At 44.7% G+C, this 19,737-nt stretch overlaps 1 protein-coding gene across 3 annotated transcripts in view; it reads right to left on the bottom strand.

Moving 5' to 3' along the window:
- Window positions 1-19,737, bottom strand: part of LOC140409085 (myosin-IIIb) — a 250,058-nt gene that overhangs the window by 32,003 nt on the left and 198,318 nt on the right. For all 3 annotated transcript variants that reach the window (XM_072497187.1, XM_072497186.1, XM_072497184.1), the window contains exons 18-25: window positions 17,569-17,688; window positions 15,749-15,834; window positions 15,374-15,421; window positions 13,932-13,979; window positions 12,038-12,129; window positions 8,710-8,871; window positions 7,781-7,911; window positions 5,940-6,121 (exon numbers count right to left, since the gene is read on the bottom strand). In XM_072497187.1, the coding sequence (XP_072353288.1) occupies window positions 5,940-6,121; window positions 7,781-7,911; window positions 8,710-8,871; window positions 12,038-12,129; window positions 13,932-13,979; window positions 15,374-15,421; window positions 15,749-15,834; window positions 17,569-17,688 (869 nt within the window). The remainder of the gene's footprint in view (window positions 1-5,939; window positions 6,122-7,780; window positions 7,912-8,709; window positions 8,872-12,037; window positions 12,130-13,931; window positions 13,980-15,373; window positions 15,422-15,748; window positions 15,835-17,568; window positions 17,689-19,737) is intronic.

Below are 19,737 nucleotides of genomic sequence, written 5' to 3' on the forward strand. Positions count from 1 at the left end.
GCTGTGTTAGGAGGATTACGGTACCTACTAATGCCGGAATACCATTGGTGGAGAATGTACTTGTTCCCATTGGTTAAGCTTGTATGTTAGCTCTGCCCTGCAAGGCAGGGTATAAGAGCCCGTGCCGCCCCAGCAGCTTTCTTCTGTACCTGCGCTGCTGGGGGAAACATCTAGCGTATTAAAGCCTTCAATTGTCTCCAATCTCGTTTCCGAGGTTATTGATCGTACATCAATTTAATACGCTAGATTTAAAAGAATGGAGCTCCAAATCAAGCCGGATTCAGCCCCCATGTGGCAAACTCAGCGTCAACCTTCAAGCACTGGCTGGTGTGTTTCAACGGATATCTCGGAACGGCCGAAAACACACCCACAGGAGAACAGAAACTACAAGTCCTGCACTCGAGAGTGAGCCCAGAAATCTACACCCTCATCGAGGACACGGACGATTTCGATGCAGCAATGGAGCTGCTGAAAGGACATTATATTCGCCCTGTAAACCAGGTCTATGCCCGACATCTGCTAGCGACGAGGTGACAAATCCCTGGGGAATCACTGGAAGAATTCTACCGTGCGCACCTGGTGTTGGGGAGAAACTGCAGCTGCCAGCAAGTTTCGGCAAGCGACCACACAGAACTTTTGATCCGGGACGCTTTCATTGCAGGTATGCTGTCCTTCCAAATCCGCCAGCGACTGCTGGAGAAAGAGACACTAGGCCTCAAGGAGGCATGGGCCCTTGCCGGCTCCCTGGATGTGGCCTCGCGAAACGCACACGCTTACGTCCCCGACCACGCGACAGCCCCCTGGGCAGTGTCGAACCTCCCCGCGGCATCTCCCATCCCCCCACATGCTTGTGCTGCAAGACAGGCTGGCAACATCAGGGGGCCCCGCTGCTATTTTTGCGGGCAAGCGAAGCACCCCAGACAGTGCTGTCCAGCTCGTTCATCCTCCTGCAAGGGATGCGGTAAAAAGGGCCACTTTGTGGAGGTATGCCAGGCCCGGGCAGTCGCTGCGGTCTCCGGAGGTGAATACGGACCGCCAGCACAACCCTCTCCACGGTCCCCATGTGGCCAGTGGGCGCCGCCATCTTCCTCCTCCAGGGCCACGTGCGGCCTGCGGTCGCCGCCATCTTGTCCCACGGACGCCACGTGCGATGGATGGGTGCCGCCATTTTGTGCACCCCCAGCCATGTGCGACCAATGGGCGCCGCCATCTTGTATGGACTCCCAGGACCCCAGCTCGGCTGATCACACAACGCCCGAAGAAAACATTCAACTGCTGCCACGAGTAGCCTCGGTGACCCTGGACCAGTCTCGGCCCCGAACACTATCGACTGCTACGACGACGGTGCTTATTAATGGGCATGAAACATCCTGCCTAATCGACTCTGGGAGCACGGAGAGCTTCATACACCCCGACTCAGTAAGACGCTGTTCTCTACCCGTCCACCCCGTTAATCAAAAAATCTCCCTGGCCTCCAGATCTCAGTCAGTAGAGATCAAGGGGTTTTGTGTAGCTAACCTCACAGTCCAGGGAAGGGAGTTCAAAAACTATCGACTCTATGTCCTTCCCCACCTCTGCGCAGCAACACTCCTAGGGTTGGATTTTCAGTGCAACCTCCAAAGTCTAACTTTCAAATTCGGCAGCCCTTTACCCCACCTCACTGTTTGCAGTCTCGCGACCCTCAAGGTCGATCTGCCTTCCCTGTTTGTGAACCTCACCCCGGATTGCAAACCTGTCGCCACCAGGAGCAGACAGTACAGTGCCCAGGACCGGATCTTTATTAGGTCAGAGGTCCAACGGTTACTGAAGGAAGGTGTCATTGAGGCTAGCAATAGGCCCTGGAGAGCTCAAGTAGTGGTTGTAAAGACCGGGGAGAAGCATAGGATGGTCATCGACTACAGTCAGACTATCAACAGGTTTACGCAGCTCGCGCGTACCCTCTCCCCCGCATATCCAACCTGGTCAACAGGATCGCGCATTACAAAGTCTTCTCCACGGTGGATCTTAAGTCCGCCTACCACCAGCTCCCCATCCGCACTAGTGACCGCAAATACACTGCCTTCGAAGCAGATGGGCGGCTCTACCACTTCTTAAGGGTTCCCTTTGGTGTCACTAATGGGGTCTCGGTCTTCCAACGAGAGATGGACTGAATGGTTGACCGGTACGGTTTACGGGCCACATTCCCGTACCTCGATAATGTCACCATCTGCGGCCACGACCAGCAGGACCACGACACCAACCTCCGAAAATTCCTCCAGACCGCAAAAATCCTTAACCTCACATATAATAAGGATAAATGAGTGTTCAGCACCGACCGCCTAGCCATCCTCGGCTACGTAGTGCGTAATAGAATGATAGGCCCCGATGCTGAACGCATGCGCCCCCTTATGGAGTTCCCCCTCCCGCACTGCTCCAAGGCCCTGAAGTGCTGCAGAGGTTTTTTTTTCCTACTATGCCCAGTGGGTCCCCAACTATGCGGACAAGGCTCGTCCACTGATCCAATCCACAGTTTTTCCCCTGTCGATGGAGGCCCGCCAGGCCTTCAGCCGCATCAAAGCAGACATTGCAAAGGCCACGATGCACGCCATTGACGAGTTCCTCCCCTTCCAGGTCGAGAGCGACGTGTCCGACGTAGTTCTGGCGGCCACCCTCAGCCAAGCGGGCAGACCCGTGGCCTTCTTCTTACGCACCCTCCGCGCCTCCGAAATCCGCCATTCCTCAGTCGAAAAGGAGACCCAGGCCATAGTAGAAGCTGTGCGACATTGGAGGCATTACCTGGCCGGCAGGAGATTAATTCTCCTCACTGACCAACGGTCAGTTGCTTTCATGTTCGATAATGCACAGCGGGGCAAGATAAAAAATGACAAGATCTTATGGTGGAGGATTGAACTCTCCACCTACAACTATGAGATCTTGTACCTGCGCTGCTGGGGGACACATTGAGCGTATTAAAGCCTTCAATTGTCTCCAATCTCGTTTCTGAGGTTATTGATCGTCCACCAGTGAGGTGCTGGGAACAGGCTGATGAGGGAAAAAGACACAGCCAAAAAACAGGAACTGACAAATAAGGCCCTGGTTGAAATCGATATTGGGGAGAGCAAAAAAATCATTATTGCCATATGGAAATTTGTGATTACCCACTTATAATAATTATCATGCTTATGTAAAAGGACAAAAGACCATGCTATGAATATGTAACTAACTCCAAGACAGGAGTGATCGACTTTTCAGCAGGAAGAATGATGATTAAAGAGGCCATCAGACTCCATAACGGGCTAATAGCTGGTCAGGCAAGAGTGTTTCAGAGGACAGTGGTTCTTTATTGAATCAACCTGGCTGAACAGGAGTATCCTGTTTATTTCTATAAATTAGTTTAAGTCATGATGGGACCAGAGAACTCAGACAAGGTGTGGGTGTGTATGACTCAGTGCTAGCAGAACCTGTATAAAAGTACATCGGAATACATAATCAGCGACAACCTGGGAGCCTCTCAGGCACAACCATCGCAGAAGAAGTAGATGCCCATATTGAGTGTGGCCAGGGCAGCCTCCTTCACTAAGTGTGGGTAATACCTAGAGCTCAGCTGTGAGTCTGAGCAATATTCTGCGTGATTGATTTGGGGGATTGCAATACCCAAATAAAATAGTTACAGCATCAAGGCTACAGCAATAGCCAGCAGCATGGAACAGCTGCGAGAAAGAGAATTAAGAGTTGTTTTGTACAAGGGAATTGAGAGTTGTTTGTGAATGAAAAGTGGGTTAACCCGTGAACCTGTTTTTGTCCTTTGTTCGTATCACAGGTAAGAGCACCTAAGTAAATACTTTTAATAATAAACTGGTCAAAGTGTCTGATAAATTCACCAGACATCACTGGATAATCTCAGCAGGTCTGACAACAACTAAATGACCCTTCTACAGAAACTATGATAATTGATGAAGTAAGGTTGTGGGCGGCCTAGAGAAATAATTATTTTGTAACTTTGCTCAATCATGAAATTGATACCATTCCTCCTTTTGCAAAATGTGCAAATTGAATGCAATATCTGTTGGTCGAGCTAGGATGGGATGAGGAGCTCCTTTATATGCCACTATCTAGTGGTCTTACCTCTACCATTTGGGCAGCACAAGTGGTTAGCACTGTGGCTTCACAGCACTGGGGTCCCAGGTTCGATTCCCCGCTGGGTCACTGGCTGTGCGGAGTCTGCACGTTCTCCCCGTGTCTGCGTGGGTTTCCTCCGGGTGCTCCGGTTTCCTCCCACAGTCCAAAGACGTGCAGGTTAGGTGGATTGGCCATGATAAATTGCCCTTAGTGACCAAAAAGGTTAGGAAGAATTATTGGGTTACAGGGATAGAGTGGAAGTAAGGGCTTAAGTGGGTCGGTGCAGACTCGATGGGCCGAATGGCCTCCTTCTGCACTGTATGTTCTATGTTCATGAATTGGATTTGAAGGAGCCAATCAATGAAGCAGGGCAATTACTTACTAAAATAGATTTAAATGCAAATTATTTTGAACTGATATTCAAGTAAAACCCAACAAACACAAAGGAAGTAGCTGATTGTTCTTCTCAAACAAATTAACTCCTAAATGGCTCAGAAGCAAAATTTGAAATAATGCAGCACATCATGTTCAACTATTACAACTTATAAAAGCTCACAGCATCAGTCTTTCTTCACCTTTCCTCCTGTCTTTATTTGAAGGTTGCAAGGACAGACATGCAGGTAATCTATTCTCAGAGCTTTGACTATCTCACATTGGACAGGTTTCTGGGGTGCGGGTGGGCCCCTGAGCTATTATGTCAGGAATCACACGAGCAATCTAATATTTTACTGGATCCGATACACTAAGTCACTACAGAGATATTGCTGTTGCGAGAAATACGTTATATTTTTTAAATGCGGAGGTATGTTGCAGAATGCTATGCAGTACCTGTGATAGGATTTAACAGTGTTCAGTGATCATAAATAGTGAATATGACTGTTCTCTTCAAGAAAGGAGGAAGATGAAAGCAGGAAACTACAGGCCAGTTAACGTAACATCTATTTTCAATTTTTTGTATTGGAGCGCCTTTATTACTGGGCGCCCTGATCTTTCAAAGGTTAGGTTGTTGCCGGGTTGGACTCAATTTCCCTGTGCACCACTTTGCCAGTTTCCAGTGCGTATGACTGTTCTTCAGAACCATACCGACTCAAAACATTCACTCTCTTTCTCTCTCCACGGATGCTGCCAGACCCAGCTAAGTGTTTCCAGCATTTTCTGTTTTTATTTCAGATTTCCAGCTTCTGCAGTATTTTGCTTTCAGAAAGGAATCAGATAGGAATTCAGAAAAAAAAACTTTGCCCAGAGACTGGTGACAATGTGGAACATGCCATCACAGAGTGGTTGAAGCAAATAAGATAGATGCATCTAGGTGAAGCTTGATAAGCAAATATGGGAGAAGGGAATAGAGGAAAGAAAGGAAGGGATGCCACTTATGCACAGTGTAAAAGTGAAATTCCAATTTTTTGCCGGCTGGGAACTTCGGTCTGACAAAGTATTTTTTTAATGAGCAGGCATGACATGGTAATGCATGCAAGAGGGCATTACGACATTGTTCATCAGGAAACACTTTAATCTACCTTTAAAGTCCCAAGAACATAATTACTAAAGCTCATACCCACTTTGGAAAATTGATTTTTGGCCTCACACCAAATTAAGTTCCCCTGCCCGCCAAGCTTCCCATTACTGGCGGAATTGGAAGATACTATTTGCTTTCAGGGTCGCCGGGCCGGATTCCACCCTGACCCCGCCTCCCAGAGCGAAAACGGAGTCTGGAAATTTCCCATCTCGAGCTACTCACCGCAATAGCACAAATCTAGCAAGTGGCTCAGATCATTGGGTTTGTAAAAATAATAGGCAAATCAGTGAAACTGACCATGATATTGCCAGAAAACCAGACTCACCGCCGTGTAATCATCCCATGGAACCAGCATGGGAAAATACCATTCTGAAGTACTTTTCGAGCCTGAGTGTCTTTGAACCACCGAATTGTAGCTCTTTTCTTGTTAATTCGCTGCTCTTTATCTGCTTGTTCCTGTAGCCAGCTGCTGGTTATATGGTCCCGAGAATTATCGAATGGAGTTGCCTAAAACAAAGGTGGAACTTATAAAAGACATCCTTGCCTTTTTAAAATCACTCAATCTTTTTTTTTTTACTGAGTTATTAAAATCAACAGTGGAAATAGGATATCACTGCCTGGGACTAGTTACGCATTGCATTGCCTCGTTTATCTTAGCCAATACAGTACAAAAAAAATCCAAGTTTAAACAATGCCAGATTTTAAAACTCTCATCCTTGTTTCCAAATCAGTGCATGGTCTCTCTTCATTTCTGTAGCCTCCTCTAGCCCTACAACCTGCTCGTACAATTCTGGTCCATTCCGAATATTAGTTGCTCCACCATTCCTGGCCATGTCTTCAGTTACCAACACCCTAAACTAGAATTCCTTCTCTACACTTCTCCACCTCATTTTGCTCTTTTAAGAGTCTCGTTAAAACTTACTCTTTTGATTAAGCTTTTGATCATTTGCCCTAATTTTTTTATTCGTTCAGGGGCTGTGGGCGTCGCTGGCTGGGTCAGTATTTATTGCCCATCCCTAATTATCCTCGAGGGGGCAGTTAAGAGTCAACCTGCGTGTCTGGAGTCACATGTAGGCCAGACCAGGTAAGGACAGCAGATTTCCTTCCATAAAGAACATTAGTGAACCAGATGGGTTTTTAGGACAATCGACAATGGTTTCATGGTCATCATTAGGCTTTTAATTCCAGATTTTTATTGAATTCAAATTTCACCAACTGCAGTGGTGGGATTTGAACCTGGAGCATTACCCTGGGTTTCTGGTTTACTAGTCCAGTGACAATACCACTACGCCGCTGCCACCCCTCCCCTAACACCTCCTTACATAGCTCAGTTTCTAAATTTGTTTGATAACACTCCTGTGAAGTAAGCATCTTGGGAGGTTTTATTGACGGCAAAATAGTGCAAGTTGTTGTTGGTTGCTGCCTGTCCCAGCACTCCAAGTATATGCCTCATTAAAATCAGTCACTCCCAGGTCTGGATCTTATTGAAAGGTTCAAAATAGAAAGCAATCTTCTTCACCTTATAACTGTCAGGGGTCAAAAATATTGAAAATCAATGACAAATATCAATAACATGCACAGACGGAAGGTGATGTACACAAACTGATTTTGGTTTACTCATTCAAGCGATGTGGGCACCGCTGACTAGGCCAGCATTTACTGCCCGCCCCTAACTGCCCTCGAGGTGGTGGTAGTGAGCTGCCATCTTGAACTGCTGTAGTCCATGTGCTGTTAGGAAGAGAGTTCCAGGATTTTGAAGGAATGACTGTATATTTCCAAGTCAGGATTGATGGAGAGTGGTTTGGAGGGGAATTTCCAAGTGGTGCTCCCAGGTGTCTGCTGCCCAAGTCTAGATGGTAGTGGTTGAGAGTTTGTAAGATGCTGTCTACGGAGTCTTGGTGAGTTCTTGCAGGACATCTTGTAGATGGTACACACTGCTGCTACTGTGCGCTGTAGTTCAGTGTATGAGTTACCTGCTAAATAATGTTTAATCGAGGTAGTGTTTAGTGTGTTACGTTAAATCTCTTAAAATGTGTATCTTGCGAGTCTGCCACTGGAAGTTCAAATCTCTTTTAAAATCTTATTGGTCTCCAAAGGGATCCCTGGAACAGGGAGCGTACAATTTATTTTTAGAAATATAAAAATGGTTTTGAAAGAAAGACATACCTCTACTAATTTACTCCTGGGTCTGGGAACAGGCGGCTGCACCGCATTGCGAAATTTATCCACAGCAACGGACCGAGGTCGAGGGAGGGGTTTCTTTTTCCTTGGAAGTGGAACTGGAGGTGTCACCAATTCTGCACAGTACAGATTTTGCTTAACAACATATCATTTTCTCTGTAACGAAATAGCTGATCTTTGACAGTTTATATTGTCTAATTAACAATCCATTGATTCATTTAATTCTAACATGACCAGTGGTTTGCTACAGAAAATGTATACCACATGCATTTAATATTACAAATACCACGTAGCCAGCAGTGGAATGCCCACTTGAGCTATTTTTGGGTATGGGGAGGGTTAGGGGTCAGGGAGGGTGTGTGGATAGAGTGGATGAGAAGGGGAAAGAGATAGAGGTGCTAGGCCAAAAGTGACTTAAGGACTGGGTTGTTAACCAGAAATAGTTTACAAAAGATGTGCAACATGGGAAGCACGGTAACATAGTGGTTAGCACTATGGCTTCACAGCACCAGGATCCCAGGTTCGATTCACGCTTGGGTCACTGGCTGTGCGGAGTCTACACGTTCTCCCCGTGTCTGCGTGGGTTTCCTCCGGGTGCACCAGTTTCCTCCACAGTCCAAAGATGTGCAGGTTAGGTGGATTGGCCATGATAAATTGCCCTTAGGTTAGATGGGGTTGCTGGGTTACAGGGATAGGGTGAAGGTGTGGGCTTAAGTGGGGTGCTCTTTCCAAGAGCCGGTGCAGACTCAATGGGCTGAATGGTCTCCTTCTGCACTGTAAATTCTATGATCTATGACCTAAAACCAACAGTGAAGATTTATTTCATATTGAACCATCAGGAAAGTTCTGCTGAAGTTTCCATGGAATTTTGTCAGAATGCTAATAAATATGATTACAGCCTGATCAACACCTACTTTCGTTTTTCCATTCCATTTCCTGATTTTTCCTCTCCAATTCTTGTTCCAATTCTATCTGCCTTCTTTCTTCAATCTGTCTTTCCAATTCCAGCTGACGCTGGTTTTGTAGCTCAGCTAATAAGATTTTATATCTGCTTTGACAGCGGAATCGTTTATAACCTTGAAGAACACACAAGGAAATAAGTTACCTGGGCCAAATCAAGAGCATTGATCTAACAGCAAACTGCAATCGCTATTCAAGTCAGTACAAAGTCTCCAGATCTGCAAATCAGTAATCTTACTTATCAAAGACCAAAGTAGCAAGCATGAAGTACAGACGCACTATGTGGAGAATAATGGATTTATGGAAGCAGAACAATGGTACAGATTGCAGCAAGAGCAGAGGATTCTGGAGAAATTCGGCAGGTTGCCAGTTTCTACCAGAAGAGAAACACAGTTAACATTTTGAGTCCATAGATTCTTTGTCAGAACTGAAAAAGAGGAAAAATGTAGAAACTGCAACATAAAGTAGTAACTTTATGAAAAAAAGATGGATTGCCTGGTGAGATGGGGAGGGGTGTTTTACATTGAGGCAATACATGAATGGGATATGTAAAAAAAAGGGGAGGGGTTTAAGCTGGAGCCGAAAGGTCAAAATCTAAAGTTGCCAGGCTCAACATTGAGTCCCAGGGACTGAAACGTGCTCAACCAGAAGGGGAGATGCCTCTCCTCCAGCTTACGCTGGGCTTCACTGGAGCATTGCAGCAGGCCAAGGATGGGCAGGCGGGCATGACAGCAAGATGCTGAGTTAAATGACACTCATCAGCACGGTAGTATTGTGGATAGCACAATTGCTTCACAGCTCCAGGGTCCCAGGTTCGATTCCGGCTTGAGTCACTGTCTGTGTGGAGTCTGCACATCCTCCCCGTGTGTGCGTGGGTTTCCTCCGGGTGCTCTGGTTTCCTCCCACATATATGTGCAGGTTAGGTGGATTGGCCATGATAAATTGCCCTTAGTGTTGGGTGGGATTACTGGGTTATGGGGATAGGGTGGAGGTGTGGACCTTGGGTAGGGTGCTCTTTCAAAGAGATGGTGCAGATTCGATGGGCCGAATGGCCTCCTTCTGCACTGTAAATTCTATGATAATTCTATGATCAGGAAGGTTGGGGTCATGCTTGCGGACTGAGTGAAGGTGTTCCGCAAAGCAGTTACACAGTCTGTATTTCATCTTCCCAATGTAGAGGAGACTGCAATGGGAGCAGTAAATATGGTAGACCAAATTGAGGTATGTGCAAGTGAAATGCTGCTTAACCTGAAGTGCATATTTGGGACTTTGAACGGTGAGGAGGGTGAAGGCAAAGGTGCAGTTGGTGCACCTTCTGCGACTGCGAGGGAAGGTGCTGTGGGAAAGGGATGGGGAGTTAGGCATGATGGAGATATGGACCAGACTGTCGTGGATGAAACGGTCCAGTCCGGTCCCTACAGAATGCTGACCAGGGGCTCAGCCCGAGGTGGGGGTGGGGGTGTCCTTGCTGATCGCTCAGAAGCGGGTCATGTTGGGGTGGAGTTCAGCTTCTCCCCTGTGTCTCAGTGTGGCTGGGGGATCTAATGGAGTTCCTGTATTTGCAGAAGGTGAAATTTGCTCTGAGAGGGACAGATGAGAAGTTCCATCAGAGATGGGGTTTGTTTGTCTTACATTTGGGGATCTGGTTGCTGTCAAGGGGCGGGACAGGGGTAGTTGAGGGGGGGGGGGCGATGGGCGGTGTTGCGGTTGTGTTTATTTGTTGTAAAAATGTTGAACATTTGAATAAAATGTTTTTTTAACAAAGTTTCCCAAAATGGTGGGTGACTCCTGCAGTCATTTTGGTGTTGGTGCTCCCATTATGGTTTTAAATAGGAAACCATCGGGTACTGATTTAACAGCAAACTGCAATCTATACTCAGATCAGTACAATGTATTAGTTAGAATGATGTGGCAGGTAGGGTGAAAGGTCGAGGTAGGTGGGTGACTAGAGGTCTTAATGCTGGCATAGCATTAACAGCTTGTTCTTCTCAGTGGTGCTAGTTATGGATGGCAGTAGATGCTGTCAAAGAAGCCTGGTGAACTACTGCACTGTATCCTGTTGACTATACATACTGCAGGCAGTATACTGGTGATGGAGAAGTGACATATGGTCTGATCTGCTCTGTCCTAGATGATGTTAGCATCTCATGTGCTGCTGTGGCTGTACCTATCCACCTAAGCTTCTACACACTTCTGACTGAACCTTGTCAATGGTGGTGAGGCTTTGAGGAGTCAAAAAACAAACAAGTCGTCACAAAGTATCTAGCCTCTGTACTTCTCTTGATACTTTGTTGTCAAGTATGTTTGGCCCAATAAACATCTGGTCAACAAATGACCAAGATTTAGGGTCTGGTTTAGCACAGTGGGCTAAACAGCTCACTTGTAATGCAGAACAATGCCAGCAGTGAGGGTTCAATTCCCGTACCAGCCTCCCCGAACAGGCGCCGGAATGTGGCGATTAGGGGCTTTTCACAGTAACTTCATTGAAGCCTACTTGTGACAATAAGCGATTATTATTATTATTACTAATGCTGGTGATTGAATGATAGTGGTTCCATTAGAGTTTGCGATGGGATAGCTATTATTTGGCATTTATGGGGCATGACTGTCCCCCAGTCCCTTGTCATTCCAAGCTTGGATGTTATCTAGCTTTGGTGAGCTGGCTCATTAGCAGAAAAATGGGAGATAGAGTTCTGGGGTACACTTTGCCCTCAAACTGTGCATGACTCCAAGTAAAATAAATCAGATTACGCTGTTCTCTGACAACTCCTTTGTATGTAAACTACATTAGTGCATGGTCTTCAGGTGCAACCACCTGTCAAACTATAGAGGAATCCGAGTTGCAATGTTACTCAGGCACAACAGTGGGTAAAGGATTAGTGTGCAAATTCCAGTTATTATTTGGACACAAGGCCAAGGAAAGAAATCCATGTGGAGTTGCATTAGTGGGAAGCGGTCTGAGTTAGTGAAATGTATTAATTCAGAGTAGGATTTGAATGAATCTGATACTGGTAATGGGAGGTAATGACAAGGGACTGGGTAATGGTCATGCCTCATAGATGCCAAATAATAGCTATCACATCCCAGCCTCTAATGGAATCACTATCACTCAATCCTCAAAGCTTCTTGACTGTGACTGCTCCATTACTCAATTAGTTCTAAAATTGCTATTCATCAGTTTTTATTTTTATTAGAGTTAAAATATTACTTTAAGAAAAGGGTCATTTCCCTCCAAATAGGACACAGCATTATTTAAAACCCATATTGACCATCGTTGCTTACTTTTCTGGATAATGACTGCAGCTTTTTCAAGTCTTTCGATACACTTTGCCAATTGATCCTGATGCCAGTATTTAAAGAACAAGCGGGACTTTCTACAAACAGGAAAAAAAATCCAGCTCAAAATATGACCAAGACATCGGTGCCAACTGAGTTCACCAGCAAGACAGGACCCAATTGTTGGATTTACTAAAAAAAAGCAGATAAAAAGTGAATATGAACCTTCTACCTGAGTAATGTGAACAGATTATGAAAGGTGAAAAGACCGGTTTCTCCAATGGCTCAGTACATACATGCTGTACTGGAGCTACATGGAACACAAAATTCCCAGGTTCGATTCCAGCTGTATGCTGAATTATCTAATTTAAAATTACCCACTCTAATTGGACTCCATGCCAGGCCGACTCCGTGGTTAAGCAACAAGAGCAGTATTGGCTGTGATATCCCATGTTGAAAACTTCCCTCCCGTGCACAAAGAGTCTCTTAGTTAAGCAACCAGCATCTCAATGCAGGAATTCAATGACTTCAGGGGGGGAAATTAAAGGAATTAAGAGTTTTACAGCACAGAGGGTTACACTTAGTCCACTGTGCTTGTGCAGACAGTTAGAACGAGCCATTCTGTTTGATCTCTCTACTCTCTCACAATACACTTATAATTTTTTTATCTCAAATGCTTATCCACTTCCTTTATGGTTTCTCCTTCCGTCACTGTTTCAGGTAGGTAATGGCAAGGTTGGCAGCCACTCGGCATTAAACAAATTACACTAACCTGCTGTTTTGATAAGGCATTTAAATTTACACATCCTAGTTGTTCACTCGCCCACCAGCGCAGATCATTTTAACCCCCAAACACAGATAGCTTTGATTCAGGAAAGAGAACATTTCTTATATGATCAGTATATTCAAAGCTGAGATTGATCCAATTTTGGGATCTCAAGAGAATGAAGGGATATAGGGATTGGGCAGCAAAGTGGAACTGAAGTCGAGGATCAGGCATGACCTTATTAAATGATGGAGCAGGCTCAAGAGCCATCTGGCTTACTCCAGTTCCTACATATCTTCTAAAGAGGCAGAAATCTGAAGCAGGAATCCATCTGGCATGAACCTTCCCACGTCTGGTTGTAACCGAGGTAGGTGAAATGGCAAGTGATTAATCTACTTGCAGGAAACCGGATAGTTATTTTAAAGAGGCTGATGATTAACAGTGATTCCATTTGTAACCAGTCTCAGGAAACCTGGTGAGAGGAGATGGGAAACATTTCAAGGCAAGTAAGTGCATTTTCAGCACTGCTTATGAACCAGGAGCAGCAGCCTCAACAAGCTACCCGTAAATATCCCCATCCCGCACCCCCCAACCGCCATTTGTAACCCCCGCCCCCTCCCCATCTCTCTGAACCATCATGAGACCTTCTTGCTGTCAGCCCAGTCCAGTTGCATGGGATCACCCACCTGACCTGTCAATCAAGCTGGCTGTGGGTGGAAATTGGACAGAAAACAAATTTAAAGAGGTCCTGCAGTTTCTAGCCGAAGTCTGCTCAGAAAGCTGATTCAAAATGAAAGTCACAGACCGCAGAAGGTAAAAAGAATAAGTGTGACTGCTGTGAATTGGAAACTGGTAGAGCAGGAAGTACCATGGTCGCTGATTCAATATCTTAAAAAATAACTTGGGTTAATGTTTCAGGTGGAACATTTCATCAGGATGGATGAAGGATCCCAGCTCAATTGCTGTCGCTTTCGGGTGATAACTGATCTGCTGTGCATTTTCCAAACTATTCTGTAGATCAGCACATATTTGTAGTTAGCTGAATTAATAGGCTCAGAATGTCAATTATGCAAATATCAACTTTGTGGTCCTTTGTCTCAGCATGATTCATTCTCCAGATTCATTCCAACTTACCCAGACTTCCAGTCCTTCAGGCCTGTAGTTTGAAGAATAGCTAGGCAACTGTCAGGAAGAGAGAACAATTAATCCCAACAAAGAGGTAGACTTGCATGATAACACCTCAAAAGAAACAGCCTACAACACTTCAAATACACTTAATTACTACAAAGTCACTGTTAATATAAACCAACATGACAAATGTCGTGCACAAAGCAAGTTCCCACAAATAACGAGGAGAACTAATGAGTTTGTTTGAAGGAGGAATAAGTGCCAGGAGAATGTCCTGCCCAAGCTATGGCCACATCTGTCTGTTCAGATAGCTATTTTTGGTAGCGCGGTCCCTTTAAGGGGTGAGCCTAGTGGGCAGGAGTACGCAAACCCTGACCAATGGCAAAAGCAGGGGGCCTTGGGAGCAGGGGTCAGTGTGGACCCAGAAGCTAGAGAGTTAAGACCCAAGTATTGTTGTTCTGTGTTTGTACATAGTTGCCGTTGCCGGTTGTTAATAAACCCCCTTGTTCGTTATTGGAAATCTCCAGTGCATTGTCTCGAGCCACTGCACTATTAAATATTGCATTTGAAAGGCACTACCTACAAAATTGCAGCACTCCCTCAGCACTGCAAATGTTTTGCGCGCACAATTCCTAGAGTGGAGCCCGAGTCACAATGTTCTGACTCAGAGTCCTGTTGACTCTTAAAAAGAAATTAGGAGTTTGTTTCACGCGTAGAGTTTTACTTTTTTTAAATTAATTTTCTCCCCATCCCAATACGGAGATCAGCTCCTGCTCGGGAAGGGGCAACTGCACATGCAATGTCTGGCACATTGCTGAAGTGATCTTCCACTATGTGCAAGTCTTGACAATAAGCATCGGGAGTTTAGTTGACTGCAAAGACATCAGTCACCCTAGGCAGGCGCTACATGTATTTTCTAGCAGGAATCACTGGATACTATTCAAGAACGTACAGTCTTTCTGATAGTTTTTCCCTCTTCTTAGCCAATTGCAGTGTCTCTGCTGCCGCTTATCTCAGTTGTCTGATCTCAGAGCAGAAACTGAACCGGTGACCTTTCACAGTTTGTGCGCTGCAGTTACATAATTTTATCAAATGAGGCTGCAGGAAGCTCATTAAAACAAAGCAAAACAAATGCTCCCAGCAAACAACCACAACATGACATACTCAGGCAGAGACAGACAAGCAGCAGATTAAAATATTCTTTCCAGCTTGATATTTTTTTTGTTATTATCGTACCTTTATTAGTATAACACTGATTTCTCAAGTCAAAAGCAAATTCACACCTATTTTCTGGTGAACCTTATAAATCTCGTTTTCCGGTTTCACCATTTATGAATCTTAGACGTGAGCTTCTTCTATGGGGCTATCTTAAGAAAGTTACAAACTATTTAAAAAGAAGAATTTGACAGATCAAGCCATATACACAGTTAAAATTGTTTTCATTTTACCTTTCTTTAGTAAATGATATATTGGGTGTAATAAGCAGTATTCCATATCTGTAAAAAGAAAATTATGAATCAACACTACATATCACACTACATACATTGAGCTTTCCCAGACCTCACCTAGATGTCTGACTTCAATATATAACTTTAAATATATATAACAAATAAAAAAGTAAAATCCTGCCCGCGATAACAACGTTAGGAAATCACAGAAGGTGCGGCATCCTCTCCACTCCGCCATCAGCTGCCTCAGAATCACTCTCGATTTCTACAAATCTCTCCTGGCCTGCAAAACCTTCTCTTTACTATGCCTTTGATCATTTCTTCTAGCTATTCTGCTCTCAAGATATTTGCCACATTAAATGGAAGCTGTTGTACCTTTCTGCAAATTCCTCAAAGAATGGTCTCCATGAATATCCATCTTTACGAATCCGGATGGTTTCCAACAATCCATTGTATCGGAGCTGAAACAAGTTGGAATCAATGCCAGTATGCGAGATACAAAAACTAATCAATGGCATAGAATTATTACATTAAAACCAAAAATGCTACATCATTTACCATATAGCTCACTTTCTAATTTATCAAATAAATAGTCAGTAAGAATAAGCAATTAGCATATTTGTCTTTAACTACTAGTCCAAATTTATCTCCAATGGACCACTTCATTATATTCTTCTGAAATTATGAGAAATTAAGGCTAGGATTTACACAAAACTGTATAACAACATTATAGTTATATTATGACTGTGTTAGAGGGAATAGGATTTTCTGAAGGATTATCTCCAAATTTTGTGATCATGCAAATGGTAAGCGATTCCTAACTCGTAACTAAGTAATTCTTCATAGTGATTTTAAATTTTCCTTGCTATGTGAACAACTCTAAGACATGAAATTGGAGACCAATTTCCAAGAGACATTCAGCCTCTTGAGCTTGTTCTGTCATTCAACAATATCATTGCTGATTTGCACCTCTATTCCAATTTTCCCAACCTTGTTCCATACCCCTTGATACCATTAGCTTACAAAAATTATATTTTGGTCCTGATCAATCATTTTAAGTGCACAACAGTTAAATCCACATTTTCTGAATTTACTATGGCACCCAATATAAGCACAGGCCCAACAAGGAGGACACGGGAAGCGCTGCTTGCATACCAGCTGCCAGACCTCTTTACACGTAGAGGCTCACAGACATGAAGGGCTGCCAAGGCCTGCAAGCGCCCCCTGCACGAGATGCTGAGACAGAACCCAACGCCCTCCCCACCCCAGCACGAGCTGAACCTATCTGGGTCCCCCTGAGCACTCACCTCCGATACCCCCTTTGGAATGAGGTATCCAAGATCTCGTTTTTGTACAGCTGTTGTAAATGGTGCCGGGGTTTTCATGAATATTCAGTGTGTGAAGAAGTCACAGGAGGAGGTCTCACTCGTGACATTATAAATGTATTAAAATAAGGTTCCCGGTCTTTCCCAGCAGATTTCTCAACATGCCATTGACAAGGGACTTAGAAAATTGGAAATTGTGATCTCGCCAGAGAGAATCGCGTTTTCCGATTCCTGACAAATTTTCCACCTGCATCGCTGTTCTCATTGACAGGCAACACGGACTAAAAATCCCCCCCATAGGGAGGGCGAAGTCATGGAAACACATGCAAACAAGGTTTATTTTAAAATGGAGGCATTGCCAGTGTTCTGATGACACAATAGCTGAGAATGTAACAATATTGACACTGCTGCTTATATAGTCTTCAGTGATACATGGGTTAGGATCGCTGGAATCACCAATCTCATTAACTAGAAGGCAGCAAACCAGATATTTCTCTTCCATGACATCTTCCATCATTAGGACAAAGCTGGTAAAATCTTTGCTTCGTCCAGAAAATGGGGGAAAAAAAGATTTTAAACCTAGAATTTTGTTTGCAGGATTCCAGTGATATTTCCGTGAACCTAATATCATCCGAAGTAAAATGCACTCAAGTATTTAGATGAACATTGCAAGTTATTACCTTAAAGTTCATCACGGCTATCTAAAGCAAAATGCTAACCTTTTGAGGTAACAGAATAATTTTCATGGTACCAGTACCAGTTTGGTCCAATCAGTTCAGGGACAATCTATCCCAGCTATCCATTACCACCACCATGAATAAACTCACCTTAACTTTCAATTTACAGCCATTAATGGAAGGCAGTACTCACCTGATCCATGAAAATGTTGCTGTCCAACTGATTGGGCAATTTATTAATGTTTGGTTTGACACAGCGAATGAAATGCGGGTTTGCTGTAAACATCTTCTCCATCAACACAGCTAAAGAATGCTTGAAAATAATAATAATTTTTATTAGTGTCACAAGTAGGCTTACATTAACACTGCAATGACATTACTGTGAAAATCCCCTAGTCACCACACTCTGGCGCCTGGTCGGGTACACAGGAGAATTCAGAATGTCCAATTCACATGACAAGTGCGTCTTTTGGAAAAATTAAACAAAATGAATCAAATGTTCCTGTTAGTTGCTGTTCGAAAAAAACGTTGTGTTTAAACCTCCTATTTGGTTTTTACCCACAATATATCCGAGCGTTACTGCACAGTACAAAGAAACAGATTTTCTGGGGGGGATTTTCTGGCCATTCGTCAGTGGGATCTTCCAGTCCTGCTGCCGGCCACCTCCTGCTGATGGCTACCTGGTAGTGGGGGGGGGGGGGGGGATTCAATGGGAAACCTCATCGTCAGCAGCAGGACCAGAAGAAACATGCCGGGGGGGGGGGGGGGGGAATCCCCTTCTATCAAAAGAAAGGGACAATTTAGCTGTTTAGAACATAGAAAAATACAGCACAGAACAGGCCCTTCGGCCCACGATGTCGTGCCGAACCTTTGTCCTAGATTAATCATAGATTATCATAGAATTTACAGTGCAGAAGGAGGCTATTCGGCCCATCGAGTCTGCACCGGCTCTTGGAAAGAGCACCCTACCCAAGGTCAACACCTCCACCCTATCCCCATAACCCAGTAACCCCACCCAACACTAAGGGCAATTTTGGACGCTAAGGGCAATTTATCATGGCCAATCCACCTAACCTGCACATCTTTGGACTGTGGGAGGAAACTGGAGCACCCGGAGGAAACCCACGCACACACGGGGAGGATGTGCAGACCCCGCACAGACAGTGACCCAAGCCGGAATCGAACCTGGGACCCTGGAGCTGTGAAGCAATTGTGCTATCCACAATGCTGCCCTTAAGAACAAATTAATCTACACTATATCATTCTACTGTAATCCATGTACCTATCCAATAGCTGCATGAAGGTCCCTAATGTTTCCGACTCAACTACTTGCACAGGCAGTGCATTCCATGCCCCCACTACTCTCTGGGTAAACAACCTACCTCTGACATCCCTCCTATACCTTCCACCATTCACCTTAAATTTATGTCCCCTCGTAATGGTTTGTTCCACCCGGGGAAAAAGTCTCTGACTGTCTACTCTATCTAGTCCCCTGATCATCTTATAAACCTCTATCAAGTCGTCCCTCATCCTTCTCCATTCTAATAAGAAAAGGCCTAGCACCCTCAACCCTTCCTCGTAAGACCTACTCTCCATTCCAGGTAACATCCTGGTAAATCTCCTTTGCACCTTTTCCAAAGCTTCCACATCCTTCCTAAAATGAGGTGACCAGAACTGCACACAGTACTCCAAATATGGCCTTATCAAGGTTTTGTACAGCTGCATCATCACCTCACAGCTCTTAAATTCAATCCCTCTGTTAATGAACGCTAGCACACCATAGGCCTTCTTCACAGCTCTATCCACTTGAGTGGCAACTTTGAAAGATGTATGAACATAGACCCCAAGATCTCTCTGCTCCTCCACATTGCCAAGAACTCTACCGTTAACCCTGTATTCCGCATTCATATTTGTCCTTCCAAAATGGACAACCTCACACTTTTCAGGGTTAACCTCCATCTGCCACTTCTCAGCCCAGCTCTGCATCCTATCTATGTCTCTTTGCAGCCGACAACAGCCCTCCTCACTATCCACAACTCCACCAATCTTCGTATCGTCTGCAAATTTACTGACCCACCCTTCAACTCCCTCATCCAAGTCATTAATGAAAACCACAAACAGCAGAGGACTCAGAACTGATCCCTGCGGTACGCCACTGGTAACTGGGATCCAGGCTGAATATTTGCCATCCACCACCACTCTCTGACTTCTATCGGTTAGCCAGTTTGTTATCCAACTGACCAAATTTCCCACTATCCCATGCCTCCTTACTTTCTGCATAAGCCTACCATGGGGAACTTTATCAAATGCCTTACTAAATTCCATGTACACTACATCCACTGCTTTACCTTCATCCACATGG

This window comes from Scyliorhinus torazame, chromosome 3 (genome assembly GCF_047496885.1).
Source record: "Scyliorhinus torazame isolate Kashiwa2021f chromosome 3, sScyTor2.1, whole genome shotgun sequence".
Lineage (NCBI taxonomy): Eukaryota > Metazoa > Chordata > Chondrichthyes > Carcharhiniformes > Scyliorhinidae > Scyliorhinus > Scyliorhinus torazame.